General features: G+C 36.1%; 1 protein-coding gene and 1 long non-coding RNA gene across 3 annotated transcripts in view; one reads left to right on the plus strand and one right to left on the minus strand.

Moving 5' to 3' along the window:
• The window catches only part of LOC138714828 (scoloptoxin SSD14-like), a 134,145-nt gene that overhangs the window by 72,989 nt on the left and 34,037 nt on the right, over positions 1–27,119 (plus strand). For both annotated transcript variants that reach the window (XM_069847002.1, XM_069847003.1), the window contains exon 7: positions 20,796–20,983. In XM_069847002.1, the coding sequence (XP_069703103.1) occupies positions 20,796–20,983 (188 nt within the window). The remainder of the gene's footprint in view (positions 1–20,795; positions 20,984–27,119) is intronic.
• On the minus strand, positions 989–7,590 carry LOC138714832 (uncharacterized). Its single transcript, XR_011336094.1, has 2 exons — positions 7,405–7,590; positions 989–1,081 (listed from the first exon to the last, which is right to left on the minus strand). It is a non-coding gene; the product is annotated as an uncharacterized lncRNA (long non-coding RNA).

Consider the following 27,119-nt stretch of genomic DNA (forward strand, 5'->3'; position numbering starts at 1 on the left):
CATGGTTTATCGGATATGATGCAATCATTTCCATGACAACGACAGTGCAATTTCTATTCTACCAAATCTTTTCACGTTTTCTATTATTGTAGGTCGAATATAGATGTTATACGACAAATAAAAAATAGTACGTAAAGTAAATATGGTGAAGTCGGTACTTGATGCACATGCAGTGGTACCAACATACTGTAATATACTAATTTTCTTTCAACACTTCCGAATGGGATTAAACACTCTTACTGTGATGTTTGTACTAGTGTAGTGTCCTGCAATGTTCGAACAGCAACCAAGACAGCAGAAACTTCGTCTCATTTCCTATGAAAAAGTAATCGCAAGTTCTGTGCTAACATTTTTAAGCTGTTAAAGCTTAAAACACGAGTGGAGGACAGCGAATATTTTTGTAACAAAATGAAACAAACTCGACAGGCCTCTTCCTGCAGAGCGAACATCGGCGAATATCGAACTTCGCTGTTCTCGACAAACTCGAACCGAACATACCGCCTGTAATGCACGACGCTAGTCTATATTGCACATTAGAAGGTCTAATTAATGTCAGTTTATTAAATTATATTTGAACAGATACTCCCATATGTTTCAAGCACATGCGACCCCCGCAAGGAAGACAGCTGTTGTTGCATTAGCCACGTGGCATTGCATGCCGCTGACGTAGACATGTTTTTGTAGAATGCCTCATGACCGCCAGAGAGTCTAGGCTAACATTCAGTGTGGACTATGTCTGAGTTACCATGACAATCTTATAAAAGAATTAACGATGAGTTCAGATAAAAATAAAATGACTGAGAATAGACGATAAATGTTTCGAACTTCACAAACCTTCTGCGAATTCTTTGTTTATTTATTTACCTTCAATAAGACTTCATTAAGTTAGCTATATTTTTTGCGATGTCTATTTTTTTCTCCTTTTCACTAATGTATTAGGCCTAGTCGTTTGTTACAGTCTCACTCCATTGTTTTAGCGGACACCCCAAAGATCTTTTGTGCGAGATCGTGCGTATTTGCTTGGTTTCCGCACAAAACCAATCCGCGGAAAGTCTAAAATTCCACATTCAGTATTCCCAACCTAACACACATAACAATTTCCCTCTTCTTACCGCTTAAGTGACATATTGATTTTACTGCTTTAGGCTTTTAATATATTATTTTTAGAGACGTTCAATATAGTAATAATTATAAATTGGAAACTTACCACTGCAATTTCACCTAAATTGCACTGTTAATTATTGTTTTTAAATATTTGCAAAAATTAAGTAAACTCTACAACTCCACTAAAGTTATGCAAGTAACATTAAGGAAGCCGTGAAAATATCAACAAGATTTATAGACTGTGGGAAAAAAAAAGACAGACTTATATCACGGCCTGCTCGAGTAAAGTAAACACAGAAAACATTTTAAAGCAACAATGTTGAAGATAGATATTTTTGTTTTCCAAAATTCCCGTCATTGAACAGAAACCAAGATGGAGATTTCATTGCAACTAATTAGAAATTCCTCTTTCAGGTATGTAATAAACGATCTTCGCACAAAATAATGTACGATACACGAGCGGTATGTGTTCTTTCAATTCTCGGAAATTAAAAAAGCTCAACTACGTTTCGATTTTTCAAACTTTTCCTCGAACATGAAAACTTCAACATACCGCTCTTGTAACGCATATTACTATTTCATATTTCATTATTTGGTGTGGTGTTCTTGTAGATGGCATGAGATTTCGGTCTGTAATTTTTAATTTTCTCTAAAACAGGTTCAATTTTTAATTCTTCCAATATATCTTGTTCTTTAATTTAGTACAGTCCGCGGCTTTTAAAATTTTCATTTCATTGGTAGTGATTCAGTTTTCGTCACATATGGTCCAAGCTTCACTGAACCATTCATGAGAAGAGGTCTCCCTAATGTTTTCTAGGCTTTCATAGTTGTATGTTTTTGGGCAAGAGAAGGTTTGAAAATGTTAGTAATAGTATTTATTGCATAATTAAAACAATTTAAATTTGTTGAAATATCTTTTCCCTTTTTCACAGATTTCTTATAAAGGAAAATTTTGCTGCGGACATGATTTTTTCCGATGAAGTTGATTACTTTAGTTTTATAGACTGAAATTTTTATCCCGTACTCCTCAGAAGCGAGTTGCAATTGAAAAACAGAACGTTGGGGGCCATCTTCAGAATCTGCCAAAAATATCACATCATCTGCAAACAGCAGTATATCTAACTAACTTTAAATTTCTATTGATACTCAAATTAATATGTTCTGTTCTTTTCATTTTTATCATATGATTTACATTTATAAATGTTGTCCTGGCTCTGTCTAGAAGATCGTAGGAAAATCCACTGTCTTTCCCTTCTCTTTCACATATTGCATTTCTCCACTCCTGTTTATCTTGCGTCTCGTTTTCAAAATTTATCCACCCATCATAACCTAGACACACGATCACAACACTCCTCAATATTATCCATTCCATCCCACCGAACATCCTCATATTCATCTTCTTTCACTGTGGCTGTTCCTCGACTTTGGAATTCCCTACCGAGTAATGTCAGGGACTGTCAGACATCAAATCAATTTAAGAATAGGCTAACGAGATATTTTTCTAACAATTATTGTCAACAATAATAGCTGTTTCAGGTTTCTCAATGTTTAATGGTTATATATATCACAGATAAATATCTAAATTATCTCATTATTATTATTACTATTATTATTATTACTATTATTATTACCATTATTATTATTATAATTATTATTATAACTATTTCTTACCAGTGTGTATTATTGTCACACTAACATTAGTTATCCAATTTTCAATATTTACTTTCATGTTGTTTTATGATCTAGATATTAATGTAATAACTATGTAAGCAAATGTATTTAATTAGAATTAGAGTCTGGCTGGGCGGAAGAGGAGGCCTACTGGCCTTAGCTCTGCCAGATTAAATAAATAAATTATTATTATTATTTATTATTATTATTATTATTATTATTATTATTATTATTATTATTATAAATAGTAATGGGGCTGACTACAGTCTTGCCGAGCATCTTGATTAACTGAGATTTTCACCATATAAGTCATAAATCATATTTATAAATTAGTTTGGAACATTATCTTTCAGGATTTTTTATTTTGTTTTTCCTGTCGAATGCTTTTTTTAATTCGACAGACACTAACTGTATAGCTTGCGCAAGGAATAATTACCGAAAAGCAATGTGGCGTTCCTGTCTGTTTTGACGTGTGTATGTAGGCACGCCGAGGGAGGGAGAGGTGCGGGCCGATGGAAGTACTGTCTCTTCCAAGAAGATGAACAAATGAGGACATCGCTGTGGAAATAAAGAACGTAGCAAGAGAAAAATTCGAAGCTAATTAAACGCGCAACATATGTTTACGAATGAAATAATAATACCGTGCGATACAAGACACGTATTCACATGCAATGGAACAAACTAAAGTCGTAATGTAACTATCACAACGCAAGACTGATTCTTTCGATGTCATTTCTCTTCCGACTGTACTCTTGAATATCATTCGCATTCCTTCCGTCGGTATTCCCTGCTTGCGAGACCCACTGTCCGTTACTCAGAAAAAGACGAGCGGAAAGAATGTGACCTTCTTGACTATCGCTGTTGATTATTATACACATCGCTCAGATAAGCATCCCAGTAGCCAGGTTATTACTCGTGCAGGAAACATGAGTAACAATGCGTATGGAAATTAAAGCTAAGTTGAACAGAAGGAGACCTAATGTTTCCGCTTACTGCAGTTCAAATATTGCACGTGTTGTCGTACGTTATCTGTTCACATCCTTTCCTCCTCAGTCCGCTCTCGTCTTCTCCTGAGTCACCGACGGTATATCTATTAAAATCTCCTTGTTGTGATATGATCATTTTTACAATAGAATAGGCCTACCAATCAGCACACGATCTTCCATTGTGGAATCCATTTTGTTCTTCTATTAATTTGTTTTCATAAAATGTATATAATTTTTGTTTTAAAAGTTTTGAGTAAATATTATATCCGGAATTAAAAAAAAAACTAATACATCATTCTGTAATTGTCACATTACTGTTCTCTTCCGCTTTAAAAATTGGTGTTAACAGAGAGCTACGTCATATATCAGAGGGGGCTTTCTCCATAAAAAATTCTGTTGTACAGACATATGTCTTTTGAATAAAGCTCCAGCAAATAAACTGTTAACAGTAACACATGTAATAATTATTCACAGCGTGATAAAGCAACTGAACTGTTATATAAAACCTACAATAAGAAAGCATGTGTCTTCTTTGTAATACACTTTTTTGAGAGAGATGAGAGAATTGGTACCTTGAATTTGTCTGCAGGCTTTAATACTCCGAAAAGTTTGATATGATTCTGAACGTGTTGCAACTTCATCGCAGAGAGGTGGCAACGCCGATCAAATGTGTTCTAAATATGGAAACGAAATAGTGAAAGTTTAATTACGCAACTTGTTTTGGGTAAAGGTTATATCCCGAATTAAAAAAAAAAACTAATACATCGTTCTGTAATTTTCACGTTACTGTTTATGTGCCGTTTTAAAAATTGGTGTGGCCAGAGATTACGTCATATATCATAGGGGCTTTCTCCATTAAAAATTCTGTTATATAGACATATGTCTTTTGAATAAAGCTCCAGCAAATAAACTGTTAACAGTAACACATGTAATAATAATTATTCACATCGTGATAAAGCAACTGAACTGTTATGTAAAACCTACAATAAGAAAGCATGTGTCTTCTTCGTAATACAATTTTTTGAGAGGGAAGACAGAATTGGTACCTTGAATTTGTGTGCAGGCTTTAATACCCCGAAAAGTTTGATATGATTCTGAACGTGTTGCAACTTCATCTCAGAGAGGTGGCAACGCCGATCAAATATGTTCTAAATATGGAAACGAAATAGTGAAAGTTTAATTACGCAACTTGTTTTGAGTAAAGGTTATATCCCGAATTAAAAAAAAAAAAACTAATACATCGTTCTGTAATTTTCACGTTACTGTTTATGTGCCGTTTTAAAAATTGATGTGACCAGAGATTACGTCATACATCACAGGGGCTTTCTCCATAAAAAATTCTGTTATATACACATATGTCTTTTGAATAAAGCTCCAGCAAATAAACTGTTAACAGTAACACATGTAATAATTCACAGCGTAAGAAAATATCTGAACTGTTAATGTACAACCTACAATGAGAAAGCATGCGTCATCATCGTAATACACTTTTTTGAGAGGAGACAGAATTGGTACCTTGAATTTGTCTGCAGGCTTTAATACTCCGAAAAGTTTGATATGATTTTGAACGTGTTGCAACTTCATCGCAGAGAGTTGGCAACGCCGATCAAATGTGTTCTAAATATGGAAACGAAACCGTGACAGTTTAATTACGCAACTTATTTGTTTCCCCCGTCAGAAATATATTTGTCCTTCCCTTCCCCTTTTTTCCCTAATAAAGCAACTACCGTCACAGTGTTGCCAACTCGATTCTTAAAAATCTGCTGTGAAGCCGTGCAGAAACTGCTATATTGTCAATGTAAAATTATATTATTTTGCCGCTGTGAGTGCTAAATCTTTATATCAGCAATACAAATTTAATAAATTTTACCCGCTAAACTAACACCGAAAAACGCTAGATCTAGCGGGAAAACCGCTGAATTGGCAACACTGCAGCAGGATTGTCTCTGACCCACGCTCTTAAGAACTTGTCTCTGCCCCTGCTAACTTTCCCCCCTCAACCCCACCCGATAATAAATTTGTAATACCACATTGCAACGCAAGCTTCTTAAGCCAGTGATGCTCATTGGCAATATTGAACTTTTCTGATTATATAAATATTTTTGTGTGGGAGTGGAAGGGGGCAGAAGGTTTGACACCATGTGACCAAACCTCCTCACCCATTCCGAGGTTATGGGGGGAATGGCTCACCTGTATTTGGTCCTGCAAGGTTGCGAACAAATGGATAACTTCAAGGTAATCTTTATTGTGTTAGTCCCTTTCCCCGCACTCCAAGAATGAAGTTGGGCAATGCTGTTAGAGCAGATCAACAGAAAAACAAGAAGTTTGATTTAATTCGTTCCAAAGAACTGCTACAGTGATATGTCCCTCTGTATTCGGATATCTACTAGGTTCGACATGTACCAACAAGTGATTGTCAAAACCAAACAGCAACGCGTAAAGTTTGCCTCCATGGATGTCAGATGGCGTACCAAATGGTATAACAAGTACACGTCCACACCTGTGGAGTAACGGCTAGCGCGTCTGGCCGCGAAACCAGGTGGCCCGGGTTCGATTCCCGGTCGGGGCAACTTACCTGGTTGAGGTTTTTTCCGGGGTTTTCCCTCAACTTTAGGTGCTGGACCCTGGACTCATTTCACCGGCATTATCACCTTCATCTCATTCAGACGCTAAATAACCTAGATGTTGATAAAGCGTCGTAAAATAACCTACTAAAATAAAAAAACAAGTACATCATAATGGAAAACTGTCGTGAAACTGCTGTCGAATTAGATCCTAGAATAACTCTTCTCGGGTTCTCAGCCAGGTGAGTTGGAGATTTGCTTCCAAGCTTTCGACGGCTAGCTCTGCCATCTTCTTCAGGGAATGAAGTGATGTGGGACCATGTTGTAAAGGTTGCGGGTTCGATCCCGGGCCAGGTCGATGACATTTAAGTGTGCTTAAATGCGACAGGTTCATGTCAGTAGGTTTACTGGCATGTAAAAGAACTCCTGCGGGACAAAATTCCGACACATCCGGCGACGCTGATATAACCTCTGCAGTTGCGAGCGTCGTTAACTAAAACATAACATTTTAACCATGTTGCATTGCATATATACCGGCTAGACATGGTCCCACATCACTTCATTCCCTGAAGAAGATGGCAGAGCTAGCCGTCGAAAGCTTGGAAGCAAATCTCCAACTCACCTGGCTGAGAACCCGAGAAGCGTTAAGGCTGGTTCACAATAAACCGGGAACAAAAACGACGAGAACGAGAACGGAAATATTGTTAAAATAAATGCATTTAAATGTGAGTATTCACAATTAACTATTGTGAATGCTCACATTTAAACATTCATTTTAACATTATTTCCGTTCTCGTTTTTGTTGTCGTTTTCGTTTCCGGTTTATTGTGGACCAGCATTTATTCTACATCAAACGCCGGGAAAGCCTCAAGTCATACGAATTAGATCCTGCTTTTAACATTTAATGAGGATTCACACTGTAACATGACCAAAATGTGAAGTGACGACTAACACAACAATAAAGCTTAAAAAACATTAAGAATATTAATGAACTTTGAGCGAGATCGTGCGTATTTGCTTGTTTTCCGCACAGAACCAATACGCGGTAAGTGTGAAATACCACATTCAGTATTCCCAACGTAACACACATAACAATTTCCCTCTTCTTACCGCTTAAGCGCGACATTCATTTTACTGCTTTAGGCTTTTAACATATTATTTTTAGAGACGTTTAACATAGTAATAATTATAAATTGGAAACTTACCACTGCAATTTCACCTAAATTGCAATGTTAATTATTGTTTTTAAATATTTGCAAAAATTAAGTAAAGTCTACTACTTCACGAAACTTATTGCATTCCTGATACAAGTAAGATTAAGGAAGCCGTGAAAAAATCAACGAGATTCCAGATGTCGATGTTATTACTGCAATATGTTATATAAATAATATTGTTAAAATATTAAAATGAAAAATAAATCATTACATAACCTTACCGTTTGTTTTAAGTTCGCATTTATAGACTGGGGGGAAAAAAAGACAGACGTATATCACGGCCTGCTGGAGTATAGTAAACACAGAAAACATTTTATAGCAACAATGTTGAAGAAAGATATTTTGGTTTTCCGAAGTTGCCGTGATTAAACAGAAACCAACATGGAGATTTCATTGCAACTAATTAGAAATTCGTCTCTCAGGTATGTAATAAACGATCTTCGCACAAAATAATGTACGATACACGAGCGGTATGTTTGTTTTCATGTTCTCGGAAATTAGAAAAGCTCAACTATGTTTCGCTTTTTCAATCTTTTTCTCGACCATGAAAACTTCAACATACCGCTCTTGTAACGCATATTACTATTACACGTGTAACTAGTATCCACACCTTGATCGTAATGGTTTTTAAATTTCGAAGTATATAGGTCTAATTAAAAAATTATAATAAAGCCCAGCACCATTTACGTAGAAAATAAAGCATAATAACGCAGTGGTCTTCAAAATTCAACGGTATTATAACCACAGAGAGCAGCTGACACCGACTTTTCAACTTAGTTTGATTGCTTTATCCATTGAACAGTTTGAACGGTGTAGGGTGACCAGATGCACATCGATAAAAAAGAGGACACAAAGCTTAAAAAACGAGGATATTGTTCGAAAAAAGAGAACAAAAAATATGTACTTGGATTTCGGTTTAGGCCTATATTATACTTTAAATTACGTCAATATCTATTTTATTACAAAATATTTACAGTATAGATTTAGGCTTATATCATACTTAAAAGTACGATAATATCTATTTTACTACAAAATAATCATGATAAAACGTAATAATAATAATAATAATAATAATAATAATAATAATAATAAAAATAATAATAATTTTATTTAATATTTAATATTTATGTAAATGAAATTGTTTTAAAATGGAACCAAATCTACATATCAGGAATCAAAATAACCAGTACTCTAACATTAAATACCTTACTCTATGCCGATGATCAAGTCATAATTTCCAATTCAGAGGATAATTTACAAAGAGGATTATATACACTAAATAAAATATTAAAATATTTTGGGATGGAAATTTCAGCACAAAAATCAAAAGCAATGCCATTTTTAGAACAAGACCCAGTCAGAAGTAAGATAATACACACTAATCAATGCCTCGAACAAGTACAAAATTTCAATTATCTGGGTTGTGAAATATCTTATCAAAATGAAAAAGATGTGAACAAGAAAATTACCAAATTTACACAAATTCTAGGAATAATAAATAATACATTAAAAGCTAAATTAGTACAAAAATCTACAAGAATAAAAATATATATTACACTAGCATTACCCTCCCTTTTATACGGAAGCGAGATTTGGACATTAAAGAAAAAAGACATGAACAAAATCAAAGCAACGGAAATGAAATTTTTCAGGAGGACAGCAGGATATACTCTTTTTAGACCAAAAAAGGAATGGAGAAATTTTAGAACAATTAGAAGTAGTAGAGTCAGTAGAAGAAAAAATCAGCAGATACAAATTCAATTGGCTAGATCAAGTAAGAAGAATGGAAAATTCAAGAATCCCAAAACTTATGATGCAGTATAAACCTAGAGGACATCGTCGACCAGGAAGACCTTTTAGAAGACTGCTAGATGGGGCCGAAACAGGTCTACAGAGGCCTAATTCGTGAAGGATGATGATGATGATAATGATTTTACAATTAATTAAAATGTTAAAGTCAAGGGAACTGTAATATTAAAGAGGACAGAAAATGTATATTTAGATTTAGGCTTAGGCCTATATTATACTTAAAATTATGTCAATATCTATTTTATTACAGCATACTTATGGTAAAACTTAATAACATAAAATAATTTTATGCTCGACCATGCCGAAATGTAGTAATTATACATCTGGTAGCAGATCTTTAATGCATGTCATTAAAGTACACCTACTCATTAAAGGTCAGGTCTTTCAGCCAATGACGACTCAGGTTACAACTGTTCAGCCAATGACAGGTCAGCTTTCTACCGTTATAAAACCGCAAGTATCGATTATTCTCGGATATGCAATCGAAAGAGAATTAGCGAAAAGTCACGGAGGCTGGAAATCCAATACTGTCGCAGAAGGTTATGTTCTGTTACTATAATAATTAGCGTTAATTGTAAATAATATTCAAATAAATTCAATTTGTCATCTCGTTTTTCAATGTCTAATTTTATTTCAATGTTATCTCTGTAGGTTCTTATGGCCTAGCAAGGTCAATGTGGACATCTGTTCCTCGGAAAAAATCAATACTTTCGCGTCTGCGCACATCTCACAACATACGGGACATTGCTCCAGGTCAGATACAATAAAATTAATAATATCAAGTTAGAAATATGGTCGAGCATAAAAAGTCGTATGAAACTCGCCTATAATGGTAATTAAAAGAAGCTCGTATGAAAATTATGAAACTCGCTTGCGCTCGTTTCATAAATATCCATACTCACTTCTTAATTACCTTAATTATAGGCTAGTTGCATAATGTACTATTAAGTTACCTACATATGAAAGCAACGATCATAACAAGTAGGAGCAAGGAGATTTAATATCGTTGGCAAAGAGTATACTCCGTCGATGCTGCTACCACCTACAGACAAATTACTCGAAAAAGGCGTCAAATCAGATAATTTCAAAATATCAGGCATACAAGTTACGAAAAGGAGGACATTTATTTATTTTTTTTAATCCGCCTGGACCCCGGACAAAGGCCTAAAAAGAAGGACATGTCCGGACAAAAGAGGACATCTGGTCACCCTAGTGGTGTTTCAAGAAGTGCAAAATGCGGTATAGGTACATCATTATTTAGCGATATCACCAGAATGCGCATTGTGGGCATGTGGGATCATGTGAGTCATCTATTCGCACAGATAACTAATAAAGCCACATTTACACAAACAAATTATCAGTCACTATTGATTAGTAGAGGAGACGTGTCTTTGAAAACCAGTGTATCTAAAGCATACATGGGCACAATTTTCGGTTACGTGAGGCACTCGATTTGAAATAGTTTGTTTACTAGGAGAGGAGACTGCAGAGTAGGATGGGAAATATAAACTGCTGTGACCTGCGTCCCCTTATCGTAATTGCTAAGGCGGTCAGTGGCGAATTATTAGGAAAGCGCTTGGTTAACGTGAGACTCTCGAAAACTTTTATTCAATTTGGCAAATTAATTCGGCAGCTTTAATCATGAACCTCTTTACTGTTTCTCCGTCGCTGAATTGATTTAAATCAGAGGCGAGAAATTGCGTAACTAGCCAATAATATTCCATCACGTTGTCTACGTTTACTTTCTTGAATATTCTGGCGTTTATCAATATTACTTAATAGATTTGCACGTTCTCGACCTAAAATAATTTCAGAAAATCATATTTCGTTTTCTACGCACATTTGATATATTTTTTATATAAATTTCTTTTGGAAATACGTACAAACAACATTTAATTCTTCGTACCTTTTAATGCAGCGTGTTTAAGGTATAATGTCGTATTTAGTATACTATGCAAATGTTAAGATCGTAAATTTTCTTCGGAATAGTACGAAAAAATAACATTTAATTTGTCTTACCTTCTAATTCAGAATGTTCTTTATGACATTAGGAGTAATGTCGTTGCATATGAAATTTATTATTGCCTAATAGGATTTTCGAGCATAATATACATCGTATGTTCTCCCCTTCTAAACAGCAAAAAAACTCTTCCTCCCATTTCTCATGAAATAATCGTTTTCTAACGCGTACACTCTGCTTTGATAATGCCATTATGCTACCACTGATATTGCTTATGAAACTGATATAGAATCTGCCCACGCCTAGGAGCTACGTGAGGGAGGAAAGGGGACTGTGAAGATGATGTCACTCAGAGTGATAAGCTCTGTGAAGGACAGTGAGGCACAAATTCTCAAGTGAGGCATGATGCCAAAGTATGATCTAAAGATTAAATATGTCAAAATTGATGTTTTAGTAAGGCTCATCTTGTTCCTATTCCATTATTTCTGGGTAGTCTTCATTGTTGAACGATCGTTGAAATTTCCTTTGTGACTAAATTAGTTATTCGCTTCAACGCTTGTTTATTGTTCCCTGCAAATGTTCAGACTGCTGATTGCATTACAACAAATCAACGACCTGCGTCGTACACGATCGAACCATGTGTGAGATGCTCTCCCACTGCGAGCGTTTAAATACTGCCCCCCCAAGGACATTACGTGACCTGTTGTACCAGCATCCGGCGAACACGTGGCTTACAGAGTCTTCAGACTTTCTACGCATCGGAAATTACACATCCGGTCCACTCTAGAGATGTTGAAACTTGTTTAGAGACATGTTGGAACATGTTCGGAATTTTATTCCCATCTGTTTTCTTTGTTCACTGGCATTGGCGACGAGCGTTGACACTGCACGTGGTCGTTATTATAATATTCTCTTCTGAAGGATGCTGCCAAAAACAACTTGTTTATCCAATTCAAGGCATCACTTCAATCGAGCTTCAGCACTTGCTAACAAACTATTCATTACTAGTATCAAGAATGTATTATAGTAAGGCCCGTAACACACTTGCAGAATTTTCGCCAGCGAGAAATGTATTGCGAGAAAATAAAAAATTCATAACATGGATTCAAATGGTCGTCCACACATTTGAAGAGATTCTCGTTCGAGGCAAAAACCTCGCGCGAGTTTCTCGCTGGAATTGGTAGCTCAGCGAATTTTCTTGACACATTTATCAAAGATGTTTGACATTTATACTTTTTATGACGATTTAATATAGAAAAACATATCACAGGTGGCGATGAGTTGTATTGTTTTTATTTGAAAATGAAGAAAGATGGCTGATAATTGCAGTCAGAAACTTATCGAACTTGTACGATGTCACCCGTAGGCCTATTTATATGATACACGTGATGAAAACTATAAAAACACGAAACTTAAACAAGAAATCTGGAGACAAATATCAGATTATCTGAAAATAAATATATTTTGATGAGATTTAATAGTATTAATTAAACACTTGAAATAGTGTATCTATATGTCTTAACAGTTTACATAATTTTAATCAGAACATAGCAAAGAATCCTCTATCATATCATGAATGGCAAAAAACTGAGGTCCATTCAACCTGAAATAACGCCTAAACGTATCATCATTCAAATCGAAACAAGTGTCCAAAACTCGCCCTTATTTTTTTAAGAGACAATGTGATTTTCAGATATTTCTGTCTTCAATTTTAGGCCTACTTTTTCTTTTCATTGGGTAACAAAATATGTTCATGTAACTCCATTTCTTCATCATCTGAATATTTTGATTCAACATAGCGTTCGTACGTAATTTGTAAAGTACGACAATATACTTACAGGTTATATATTTAAGTACGACAATATACGTAAATACATAACCTATAATATTTCCCCCAACGAGTCATTACTACAATCAGAAAAATGCATCCTGCATGAAGGCAGCGCATAGATGATCATAGCGAGGTGTGATCTGTGATAGCGAGAACTCGCCAAGTGTGTGGAGGAAGGCTCTTCGCCTCTTTCTCGCTAGTGAAAACTCTTCAAGTGTGTTACGGGCCTAACTTCGTCTTTTACCTATTAACTCCATCTTTATCAGGTGCATCATTTAGGGAATAATTCTGTGGTGTTTAGGTAAAGGGAGATAAGTCGTAAAAATGAGTTCGGAGATAAATGAAAATTAAACTTGGAACCCTTATTACAAATAATTTTCTACACAAATAAAACACACCAACTGCTAGTATTCTTTGATTTTTGCACACCCACTTGTATAATTGAACTTGTGTGTTCATCTGGGGAACAAAATTCCACCTGGACAAAAAAATGACTTATACCCCTTTACCCGAACACCACAGAATTGCCCTCCATGCTAGAGATGGGATAAACTGTTCTTTTTAAGAAACAGTTTCGACTGTAACTGTTTCATGAACGAAGCTGTTCCAAAATAACAGTTTCAAAGAAACAGTTTCATAAGAATATGTTTACAACGTAAGTGCCAACTGTTCCAACTGTTTCAGCCTCTCATCTGCTTCGGGAAGATGTTTCAAAGCCCTTGAATCGTCTTTAAGTCAGCTGTTCAGTGTATTATGACAACGAAAGTCAATTTTTCGTAGGGTACTGTTAAGGGTACAGTAAATAACTATAGTTCAAAATGAATCGATTTTAGTAAAAATAGTAAAATAGTTTAATAACGATGACATTAGCCGATGATATTTTTCGCGGTATATTAATAATTAACACTATGTTAGGGCACCATGAACATATTCTCCATCAATAGACAGCTAATAATTAATTAGTATCAGATTTATTAGGTAATTTGATTCGTACAATTAAATTGCGCGATCCTGCATAGGCTACTGTTGCACGAAGGCCGTGTGGAACATGGATATTATATCTACTTTCGATTGGAGGTCAGTGATAGCGCTACACGTGGCCTTTGCAGACAGCAAAGAAGAGGAAAACTGTTTAGAAATTGAACTGTTTATCTGTTGGAACCATGGGCATCGTTGGGGCATGTAACACTCTTTGGAACAGTTGGAACAGGTTATTTCGATATCGAAACAGTTTCAACTGTGAAACAGTTCCAAATAAACTGTTCCAGCTTTTTTTACCCATATCTACCCACGCCCATGATTTGGACAGACGATGTAGATGGAATATTGACAATTTTCTTCTGTTAAATCCTAATAAATGTTGTTTTATGACGTATTCTAAAAATAAGATAATTACTCAAAATTCGTATGAAACACTGGTCAACAGTGATTTTGTTAAATGTAAAATTTCTGCCGTTTATTATGTAATTTCATCTTCTGATTCCAAAAATGAAGTCAGAATTTTTCTACCACCCACCATTTTTTTGTTCTGTAATTTTAGAAAAATTGATTTATTTTTATTGCTACCGTATATACGTACAGCCCTTAGCATGCTAATGGAAAGAAAATATTTCGAATATTTCATTTTATTGCTTTAACAATTGAGTTATAACTTTAGATCATTGTCTGTGAAGTGTAATTTTCTCCATTCTCCTGTAACTTCATCCCGCTTAGCCCCAAATATTTTCCTAAGCACCTTATTGTCAAACACCCTTAACCTATGTTCCTGTCTCAGAGTGAGAGTCCAGACGTTTGAGATGGGCAGGGCATGTAGCACGTATGGGCGAATCCAGAAATGCATATAGAGTGTTAGTTGGGAGACCGGAGGGAAAAAGACCTTTAGGGAGGCCGAGACGTAGATGGGAGGATAATATTAAAATGGATTTGAGGGAGGTGGGGTATGATGATAGAGACTGGATTAATCTTGCACAGGATAGGGACCGCTGGCGGGCTTATGTGAGGGCGGCAATGAACCTTCGGGTTCCTTAAAAGCCATTTGTAAGTAAGTTGTAAGTCTGTGAAGTAAGAGTTCATAACAATAAATTTTATTCCTCATAACTAAGCTGCGGATTTATGCCTATATGCCTATTTTAATCCTCAACCTGAAGACGCAAGCTTCTAGGTTACATATCCATTTTAAGGCATTGTGAGTATTATATGCGAATTCTATAGTGCCTATAATTGCCTATTTCACTAATAAATGCCTATTTGCTTATAAATGCGTAAAAGTTGCCTAAATATCCGTAATATATATTATATTTGAATTTATTGACTATTCTATTGATTTTTTTTAAATCTGTAATTTGTTTCTTTTTTATCCAGCAGCAAATATTATCCTGGCAAACCCAAAGCTAACATCTGATCTTGCTTTCATCAAAGCAAACTTTGAAATGCTGCCTGCTTACATAACGAAACTAGAAACGAAGAGTATTCCACTCCACAGTGCTGTGTAAGTTACGAAGAAAGTAGAAACTATTCTTAAAGAAATACCAAGCAATGTGGGAGAAACAATGAGAAATAAGTAGCCTATCTGAAAATTGTGAAAAGAAATCCTGGTTGGGAGCAATTAGTGTTATTGCTGATTGCAAATGACATTGACGTTACTGCGTTCTCACTGATTTGGTCCTCAGCTGAGATTGGATCCCTGAAGTATTGCCCCATCACTTCATGTGAAGTGGAGAGACGCTTCTCCCAATTTAAGAACACACAACAGGCATCAGTTCTCATTACATTTGGACGAATATTTAGTTATTCACTGGCATAATCGCATTACTATAGAAACTAGTGTATAATGCTATAATATGGTCGTGTTAGCTATTAAAAATTAGAAATTGTTAGTGCCTTTTTAAACGCATATTTAGAATTTTGAATGCCTATTTCGCCTGCCTATTTCAACTGTTTTTAGTGCCTAAAAATCCGCAGCTTACTCATACGACTATCAGAGTTAGTGTTAATTCTCAGTTGAGTTGGAACTTACATTCACAAAACAAGTTTCATAACCTGTGTTTTCTTTGTCCTAATTTTAAGTGCGGTATTAGTAATATGCGTTACAAGAGCGGTATGTTGAAGTTTTCTTGTTCGAGGAAAAGTTTGAAAAAGCGAAACGTAGTTGAGCTTTTTCAATTTCCGAGAATTGAAAGAAAACATACCGCTCGTGTATCGTACATTATTTTGTGCGAAGATCGTTTATTACATACCTGAAAGAGGAATTTCTAATTAGTTGCAATGAAATCTCCATCAATGACGGCAAATTTGCAAAACAAAAATATCTATTTTCAACATTGTTGTTTTAAAATGTTTTCTGTGTTTACTATACTCCAGCAGGCCGTGATATAAGTCTGTCTTTTTTTTCCCCAGTCTGTGATGAGTCTGGAATCTTGTTGATTTTTCCACGGCTTCCTTAATGTTACTTGCATCACGAATGCAGTAACTTTAGTGGAGTTGTAGAGTTTACTTAATTTTTGCAAATATTTAAAAACAATAATTGACAGTGCAATTTAGGTGAAATTGCAGTGGCAAGTTTCCAATTTATAATTATTACTATATTGAACGTCTCTAAAAATAATATGTTAAAAGCCTAAAGCAGTAAAATGAATGTCGCGCTTAAGCGGTAAGAAGAGGGAAATTGTTATGTGTGTTAGGTTGAGAATACTGAATGTGGAATTTTAGACTTTCCGCGGATTGGTTTTGTGCGGAAACCAAGCAAATACGCATGATCTCGCACAAAAGTATCTTATAAAGTGAAACATATCCGAACTACTGTGTAAATCACATAAACAATTTTTGTGCAAGATCGTGCGTATTTGCTTGTTTTCCGCACAGAACCAATACGCGGTAAGTGTGAAATACCACATTCAGTATTCCCAACGTAACACACATAACAATTTCCCTCTTCTTACCGCTTAAGCGCGACATTCATTTTACTGCTTTAGTCTTTTAACATATTATTTTTAGAGACGTTTAACATAGTAATAATTATAAATTGGAAACTTACCACTGCAATTTCACCTAAATTGCACTGTTAATTATTGTTTTTAAATATTTGCAAAAATTAAGTAAAGTCTACTACTCCACGAAAGCTATTGTATTCCTGATACAAGTAACATTAAGGAAGCCGTGAAAAAATCAACAAGACTCCAGATGCCGATGTTATTACTGCAATATGTTATATAAATAATATTGTTAAAATATTAAAATGAAAAATAAATCATTACATAACCTTACCGTTTGTTTTAAGTTCGCATTTATAGACTGGGGAAAAAAAAAAGACAGACGTGTATCACGGCCTGCTGGAGTATAGATATTTTTGTTTTCTAAAGTTGCCGTCATTAAACAGAAACCAAGATGGAGATTTCATTGCAACTAATTAGAAATTAGTCTTTCAGGTATGTAATAAACGATCTTCGCACAAAATAATGTACGATACACGAGCGATATGTTTGTTTTCATGTTCTCGGAAATTAAAAAAGCTCAACTACGTATCGCTTTTTCAATCTTTTCCTCGAACATGAAAACGTCAACATACCGCTCTTGTAACGTATATTACTATTGTTACGTTGATGTTTAGTTAACTCTGAAAGTACACAAGCGAAATTCTACTACACCAGTTAAGTGGGCTTGTCTGGAGAATGTCACAAAGAAAAGTCACACTTGGCTAAGATATTCCTCATATGATTTGGTGAGGGTGCGGCACAACGTTTCCGACCCTAGATTACTTCCTTGGGTGGTAAAAGACAGCGTTTTCAAGTGGCGATATAAAAGCAGGCAAGAAGCCTGGGCCTGTCTGAAAGATTGTCTCATCCGCACATTCTTTGTCTTATGGGTGGTAGTAAAATTGATGTTTTAAGGGCTGTTTCAGTTGCTTGCAATAAGGATCCTTGTTACTCCCTAAATCAGGAATTCTCAACCTTTTGAAAATTGCGAGCATCGCCCCCATTTAATAATAAATGAGCGAAATACCTATAGGCAGTGAGGGAAGTGAGACGGTATGGAATACCGCCACTGGTTTCTATGGCCAGAAAACATATCGTTAGTGAAAAATGATATTCCGTCACTGAAAAAAATGTGATCGTAAAAATTTGTTTATACATTTTCTTCTTCAGTACTATCTGTTTGCTTCGTAAATCTAAACCATAGCCTTCTGGAACTGTATCCAACGTGTATTTAGACACGTTTATTTGATAAGCTCAACTCCTGGAATGCTTAAAACGGTAGTATTTCAAGTATAGAAGGCTGTGGTCAGTAGCTTTTGGTGGTCATTGTTGCCAATTTAGTGACTGTGTCATCTTTTGTTGTACTTTTTTTTATTAATAATTAAGTAAGGCACTTTGAAGGTTTAACATTATTTTCACCGTAAGGTGAATACCAAGTAATCTATGGCAAATCCTCGGCCTCATCTCGCCAAATACCATCTCGCTATCACCAATCTCATCGATGCTAAATAACCGAGTAATTGACGAAGCGTCGTTAAATAACCAACTAAAAAGGTAACCACTCGTCGCCCCTGAGGACGAATGTGTGATGACTACACCTCGAATTAGATTAAATGCCTATTTTTTCTGTAGAAAACTAGTCAAATATCTTCACACTTTATATAAAATACGAACGTTTGAGGGCAGTTTTATGTCCCAAAAAATGCATATTTTGCCCATTGAGACCTATTTTTAAGGTTTTAGAGCCTAAAATTGCCTATTTCTATTTGCTACATGTATCTTTTTTTTAAATTTTCGTGTAGCGTGAAAAAAAAGTTTTAAATGTCATGGGGTGGGTATGGTTCAAATATCCTGTAATGGTTTGGTTGTAGAAATAAAGAAATTCCTGGAAGGTGTCTGGATTTCTTGAGCACTAGAGCTGACATTAGGAATGTGATGGATCGGAAGATGTAGTTCTCCCTAAAGAAATCAGCATGGAATATGCAACCATGGTATCATTGGGAAGAAATTTTTTCGCTTATAAAATGATTCTGTCTAAGAAGAGGCAAAGTTTCACAATAGAAAATTAGATAAAAACATTGTTATTTATTGCAATGCCAATTACGAATAATACGTTAATTGTAAATTCATTGGTAAATTAATTCATTTAATTGTAATATGAGCATTTGCAGTATGTATTAGCAGGCTTAGAGGAATGGAGGCCGATGAATTCGTTAAAAATTACGTACCGATATTCATAACCGGGGTTCGCCCTAGGGACACAGAGTAACCAGTATGGGGTTAAAGGCCCATTCACAATGAAAATTAAACATAACCGTAACATAAACACAGAAGTTTGCGCCCAGGCTACCAAATGGGATCATTCACAATGATTCACATAATCATTGACATAAACATTATCGTAAGACGTTAACATGAAAGTCTGCAAACTCCAAACTTTCATGCTTATGCTTACGTGATTTGCAAACAGAACACAATCGTGAAGCGCTGAAGTATACGACAGAATACGAGGAAATGGCGTCGTTGTTATGTTTCCATGGTTACCAAGTATGTTTGCTGTTATGTTTATGTTCCCATCGTAAATGATGGTAAGACTTCTTGATTTTACCGCAACGTTTATATTCTTAAGTTAACGCTTACGTTATGTTTAATTTTCATTGTGAATGAGCCTTTAGAGTACACGGAGTATAAATGACGTCATGACCCGTGTGCAGTCACCTGACTGCAATAGCACAGGTGGGTCCGTAATGTGCATTACCGTTGTGTGTAGGCCTATTGCTACTTGGCTGCGGTACGTGTAACAGGCTTCGGCGTAGGGACACCTGATTGAAGGTTACAACTCACGTTAATACTTTAATGGTAGACATTTATTGTCTACACTAGGAATGTACTGTATATACTGCATCTGTACAGAGTGAAATATATTTTGTGACGGACTGTTTACATGTTGATACAAGAAGTAACGGCGCGCTGCATCTCCCACTCTACTCGACCAACACAAAACTATCGTCCGTGCGTTCTGAACTTCATGCGTTTCTGTGCCCAGAACCGAAGCCTGTTCATAACATAAGACTTAACAAAAATAAAGTTCGGAATATGTATGATAAGACTTTCTTGTGTTAAATTCTAACGTACCTTGTTTACATGTTTCGACCTTTTATGGGTCATCCTCAGAACTGGTCGTTGTTGGTCTTGGCGCCTCTTGTTTTTTTCCTGTGAGGGTGTGTTCGTGTGGTATAATGTAGAGTCAAAGAGTCAGGAAACAAAAAAAAAGAGGCGCCAAGACCAACAACGACCAGTTCTGAGGATGACCCATAAAAGGTCGAAACATGTAAACAATTTACGTTAGAATTTAACACAAGAAAGTCTTATCATACATATTCCGAAGTGATACAGTGTTAAAAGTTGTATAATGAAGATGTAAAAATAAAGCTTTTAACCGCAATATTTTTTACTGTTTTTGTCACTGTATACCGTAATGTTTAATACTCACTAATTAATTGCATTTTTATAGTTACTGTAGTTTGTGTGGATAGAAATTATATTTTAGTTGCATAAAATAGTATTTTTAGCTGCTTGAAATTGTATTTTTGGGTGCGTAAATCTATGTTTTAGTGCCTATTTTGATAAATTCAAGGCCTACTTTAAAATCCGAAGTCTAGCTATGATACTGTTTTCTTTGCAGGTGTTTGGGGAGCTGCTGTCCAAGACAGTTGCTGAGAAGGTGCGGCACAAGATCGAGGACTACAACACGCTGCCCGACTCCGAGTATGGACCGCACGTATCTCAGATCGAGGACGGAGGCACCACACACGTTAGCGTCGTCGCGCCTAACGGGGACGCCGTCGCCGCATCCAGCAGCATCAACTTCAAGTGAGGCATGCTAATCTCTCCGTCTTTGAAATATACAGGGTGTCACAAAGAGATTGAAACTTCGTCGGGTTGTAAGGGTGGCCATTTTAAGCAATTTGAGATGGGGAATTTAAATACGCTGAAGCCTCCTTTTGGTGCTACGTCATTGTAAACGTGTCCTTTTACCATTGCATGATATCTAAGCACTTAGAGCCGTATTAAATTGACCATACAGCAGCAGACTGTTCGCAACCGACTTAGGGATGAGGGATTTAAAAACTACGTCGCCGCTAAAAAGATATATTTAATACATGCTAAAATATCTGAGCGCTTCATATATATGCAACAGAAATGCTGAACTTCGCGTGGGTGGATGTAGTTTTCTTCTATGAGGTCACATTTGGGGGGCAGCTACGTGTATACCGTGTATCCAATGCCAGGTATGATCCTATATATGTTGCCACTACCCATAGAAGTGCCCGTTTTACAGTGCATGAGGATTAAGTTGGCGTGATTTCTACTGTCCTTGTCTGAGGTCCTTGTCTACCGCCTGCCACCAGATGTGACGGGCAAGAGGTTTCCTTTTGTACAATTCTTGGAATGCCCTTTCTCCTCCCTTCTCCCTTCACACTTTTGCAAACCCAATTAGTGGATCTCTCAGTGGCGTCTCGGGTTGTTCGAGTTCATTAGTTAGTAGTATTTTGTGAATAGTGAAGTGAGTTTGTATCTTTTTTTTATTGGGTTATTTTACGATGCTGTATCAACATCTCAGGTTATTTAGCGTCTCAATGAAATGAAAGTGACAATGCCGGTGAAATGAGTCCGGGGTCCACCACCGAAAGTTACCCAGCATTTGCTCGTATTGGGTTGAGGGAAAACCTCGAAAAAAAACCTCAACCAGGTAACTTTCCCCGACCGGGATTCGAACCCGAGCCACCTGGTTTCGCAGCCAGACGCGCTGACCGTTACTCCACAGATGTGGACGAGTTTGTATCTTGTTGTACCAATTTAGTATAATATAATTCACAAATTAAAATGTTTTCGGAGATACATGGTTTCACTGTTACCTTAAATATTGTAATGAGTGTTGTGGTCTTGTATTTAATAATAATGGTAGGCAATATGGGAATACGCGGGAAAGCCTTGAAGTCGGACGGTATAAACATGGTTATTAATGCACATAAATTCTTTACTGGAGAATATGAGGCACTGAAATGCGGAAAACAAACAATATCTGTGCCGAGTTTTATCGAAAGTACTGCTGCAGTGACAGATATATCATCTCGTGGTGTTAATAGGATTAAAATAGAAAAAAAACAAACAAAAAAACCAAAAGGAAGCGCTAGAAAGCGGAAGTGGAAGTGTGCTGCGAACTCCAGGAAAGAAACGCCCGAACAGAACTCTTAAAAAACGTGTGCAACAGGTTAAAAATGAGCGCACTTGCAAAGGTGACGAAAGAAAATTGGAGGAAGGCGTGTGAACGCATAGAAAATGTTGAAAAATTTTATTGGGCGAAGGATGGACTTGTAGATGGAAATTTATTATTCGTTCGTAATCAATTTGGACGACACGGACACGGATGAACTTTCTGGCGGAGTGGAGTCAGAATTTGAAGAGGAAGAGATTGCCGCCACTGGTAACTCGTGGTCGTTTGAAGGAGTGTCGACCATCATAAATGAGGGTAGAGAGAGATGGTGAGTATTCTCTCTCTTTCTAAAAGGGACTAGACAAGTAAATCCTCATGGACTTTAGTACAAATTGCTGGAGGTTGGATGACATGTCACGGTGCCGGGATGCTAATGAGACTTCAGGGAACTCTAAATGCAGCGGTTTATCTAGACTTTCTGAGTCTTTGATTGTTTCCAACCCTTGATCTAAATCATCCCGAAGGGCAGTTTATTCACTTCCAGCAGGATAATCATCCAGGTCATACATAAATGACGGTTCAGCAGTTGTTTGATCGGCAGCAAAGGATCAAAGCTATACCTTGTCCTCCGAATTCTCCTGACCTGAACCCCATCGAGACAAAGTATATGATTATGTCTCGTGACCAGAATATTGTACGAAAGAGAAATATAAAAATTGGAGATTTATCCTTCGAAGAGGAGGAAAAATTCAAATATCTTGGAGCAACAGTAACAAATATAAATGACACTCGGGAGGAAATTAAACGCAGAATAAATATGGAAAATGCCTGTCATTATTCGGTTGAGAAACTTTTGTCATCCAATCTGCTCTCAAAAAATCTGAAAGTTAGAATTTATAAAACCGTTATATTACCGGTTGTTCTGTATGGTTGTGAAACTTGGACTCTCACTTTGAGATAGAAACAGAGGTTAAGAGTGTTTGAGAATAAGATTCTTAGGAAAATATTTAGGGCTAAGAGGGATGAAGTTACAGGAGAATGGAGAAAGTTACACAACGCAGAACTGCACGCATTGTATTCTTCACCTGACATAATTGGGAACATTAAATCCAGACGTTTGAGATGGGCAGGACATGTTGCACGTATGGGCGAATCCAGAAATGCATATAGAGTGTTAGTTGGGAGACCAGGGGGAAGAAGACCTTTCGGGAGGCCGAGACGTAGATGGGAGGATAATATTAAAATGGATTTAAGGGAGGTGGGATATGATGATAGAGACTAGATTGATCTTGCTCAGGATAGGGACCGATGGCGGGCTTATGTGAGGGCAGCAATGAACCTCCGGGTTCCTTAAAAGCCATTTGTAAATGAGTTAGGAGTATTTGAACCTACGCCAGTCTCCAATTGTCACCGGTCGATTCCAATCAGTACTGTGGGTGTCGCGTATCTCTCCGACTTGTTCTTTCTCTTTCTTCCATATTCGAATAAGCATCCGGTTAACATGTAAATTTGCCTGAAATGCAGAAAATGTGCTTGTGTGAACGTAGCGTCGGGAATTCGTCACATGCACTATCAAGAGTGCGCCGCTCAATATTTTTTTGGAGAGACTATACGTATCAGAGAAAACTAATGACATTATAGTAGCCTAATGTAATTTAACTGTTCAAACGCTGCGCAGTATTGAATTTTGTACAGTAAGCCTACCATATGCTGCATGCTGTCAATACAGCAGAAAAACGTCAAACGACAGAAATCACTGGAAGCTGCTCGCTAGCGTGATGTTATATAGCAAGTTATATACTTTTATGCTTCTGTATCTTTCTTTTTCTTCCCAGCAACCCACACTGCCACAAGCAGATAGTCGGAAGCTAACATCTCCATCACCCGCGCGTTCAAATGCATCCCAAGTCAAAACAATGTATGAACACTTCTTCTTCTTCTTCCCTTCAACTATTAGGCCAAATGGCCTGTTACGATCTCACAGTTGAATTTTCAATCCAGCGCTTCTTTGGACGACCGAGAGATCTCTTCCCGTTTGGACGATAGTGGAGCATGACTTTTGGGATTCTATCTCTATGCATGCGATGCAGATGATTTATTCAGTTGTTCTGATAATGTTTTACGTGATTATTAAAGGTTATAGTTGTAATTCTTCCATTACATCTTCATTGCGTTTGTGATCCCATTTCGTATATCCCGCTGCATATCTCATAAATTTCATTTCATTAGCCGTTATTCTGCTTTCGTCTTTCTTCCTCAATGTCCATGCCTCACTGCCGTAACAAAGTACAGGTCTCGCCAAGGTCTTGCAAAGGCGAATTCTAGTATGCCTTTGTACTAGGGAAGGTTTCATAATGTTGTTAATTATTCCCATTGTTTTGGTGTATTTAGAAATTTTCTGTGAAATGTCTACTTCATCGAAAAAAGATAATGTGTATCCGAGATATGTAAAATAATTTATCCTTTCTAATATTTTTGAATCTAAACATATTTTGCTAGGCACAGGGTATTTTCCGCAGAAGGCCATAATTTTAGTTTTTTCTTTATTGATTTTCATATCATATTTAATTCCAATTTTGTTAAAATTAAAAATTGAACGTTGAGGATGCCACCAGAGCTAAATCGTCTGCAAAAAGTAATGAATCTAGTTGTAAATATATATTGAGTTGTATATATCCATGAGGCAATTGTTTCCATTCTCTGATTATTTGATTCATATATATAATAAATAGCAACGGTGAAAGGCAGCAGCCTTGTCTTACTCCTGTATGAATTTCTGTCCAATGCGATAATTTATTGTCACACTTTACTGCAATTAGATTTGTTTTATAGATATTATATATGTTTGCTATAAGTTGCTGTGCAACATGGTCTGTGGCTAATACATTTAATAATTTATTTCTGTTCACCCTATCAAATGCTTTTTCCAAATCAATGAAAGCAATTTGTGTTTCTAAGTTGAATTCCCGGTGTTTTTCCATCAATAATTTTAATATAAAATATCCATCGCAACATGATCTTCCCTTTCGGAAGCCATTTTGTTCTTCTCCGAAAAGTGTTTCATAATGTTTATACAATTTGTTCTTGATTATGCTGGTAAAGATTTTATATCCTGTATTTAATAGACTGATCCCTCTGTAGTTGTCATACGATTTTGTCTCCTCTTTTGAATATAGGAACTACGACTGATTTTGTCCAACTTGCTGGTACATCATCTCCTGTCCATATCTTATTTAGAAAGTGAAGGAGTCTATCTATAAATGTCTGGCTTGCATATTTAAGCAATTCAGTATTCAGTAAATCCTCTCCTGGGGCTTTATTGTTCTTCATTTTCATGTATGAACACAAAATAACGAAATACAAGAAAAAACGAATAAGGTACACGTACCAAATAACGCCACCTTAACACTTAAATCACTGTTGCTATAGAAATAAGTTATGTACAAACACAAAAATTATGACAAAGAAACTTTAATTTTATCTTCAGAAAATAGCACAATAAAAATGGTGATATTATATACTGGAGAGTCGATCTGGTTGGCAAGATGGTATAGCGCTGGCCTTCTATGCCCAAGGTTGCGGGTTCGATCCCGGGCCGGGTCGATGGCATTTAAGTGTGCTTAAATGCGACAGGCTCATGTCAGTAGATTTACTGGCATGTAAAAGAACTCCTGCGGGACAAAATTCCGGCACATCCGGCGACGCTGATATAACCTCTGCAGTTGCGAGCGTCGTTAAATAAAATATAACATTTAACATTTATACTGGAAAAGAATTATAACTCAAAAAGGAAAACTTTGTATACTGGCGTTATTAGGAACAGCTTATCCAAATAACGCCACTTATTTTCTAGTAACGTATACACTTATAATTATTAATGAATTATTTTTCCTAAGTAACAAAAATTGAACTAAGGAACTAAATTTGAGTTTCTGTTAATAAAAGATACAAAATTACTCAATACTAATGAAATATTCTTTATCTGAAGCTGAAACACCAGATGGATTAGTAAAATATGTTTTCCAGCAACTCCTTACTTTAAAAAAAAAGAGACGAGACGCAGTGGAAAGTTATAAACACAAAAGTATTAACCTTAGTTAAATATGAATGTTTTCCCAAAACTAAAACAAAAAATTAACAATTTGATAAGCTATTGAACCAATATCATCATTGTGCACATTCTGGACAATTGTAAGGTTAGTGTTTTTTTCTGATGTTTCCACACTAATCATGTAAATATCTCAGACAGTATGAATATAACAGCAATGAAAATATTATTAAAAACTGAGGACCATCGTTAAACAAATGAATACTGTACTAACATAACCTAAAATTTTATCTGTAGACCTTTAACGCCACGTGGCGTTAAAGAGCTACTGAGTACTTGATAACATTACACGCCTGTTTCTCTAACATTTTCAGATGTTACATATAACAAATATTTTATCAACAGTAATCTCACTAGACGTTTTGATTTATCTAGAGAAAATCAAAACTCGAGTGGGATTTAATTGACTATTACACAATTAGAAGAAAGTATATAAAGATTAGAAGTAACGAAGTACTCCAATACAATAAAATATTAATTGACTTACGAACATACAACTGTCTTCAAATGTATTATTGTACCATCTTAACATTACCAATATTACGCTAGATGCATGCTAGATGGCAGTAGTGAGCAATGCCTTCTCGTCGAGAAGTTCTCGATCTATTATACACGATGGCAATGTTACTAGTCAAGAAGGCTTTGTTGATTCAGCTTCATTTTTATTAAAATGCAACATTCCA

This window comes from Periplaneta americana, chromosome 15 (genome assembly GCF_040183065.1).
Source record: "Periplaneta americana isolate PAMFEO1 chromosome 15, P.americana_PAMFEO1_priV1, whole genome shotgun sequence".
In the NCBI taxonomy this organism is placed as follows: domain Eukaryota; kingdom Metazoa; phylum Arthropoda; class Insecta; order Blattodea; family Blattidae; genus Periplaneta; species Periplaneta americana.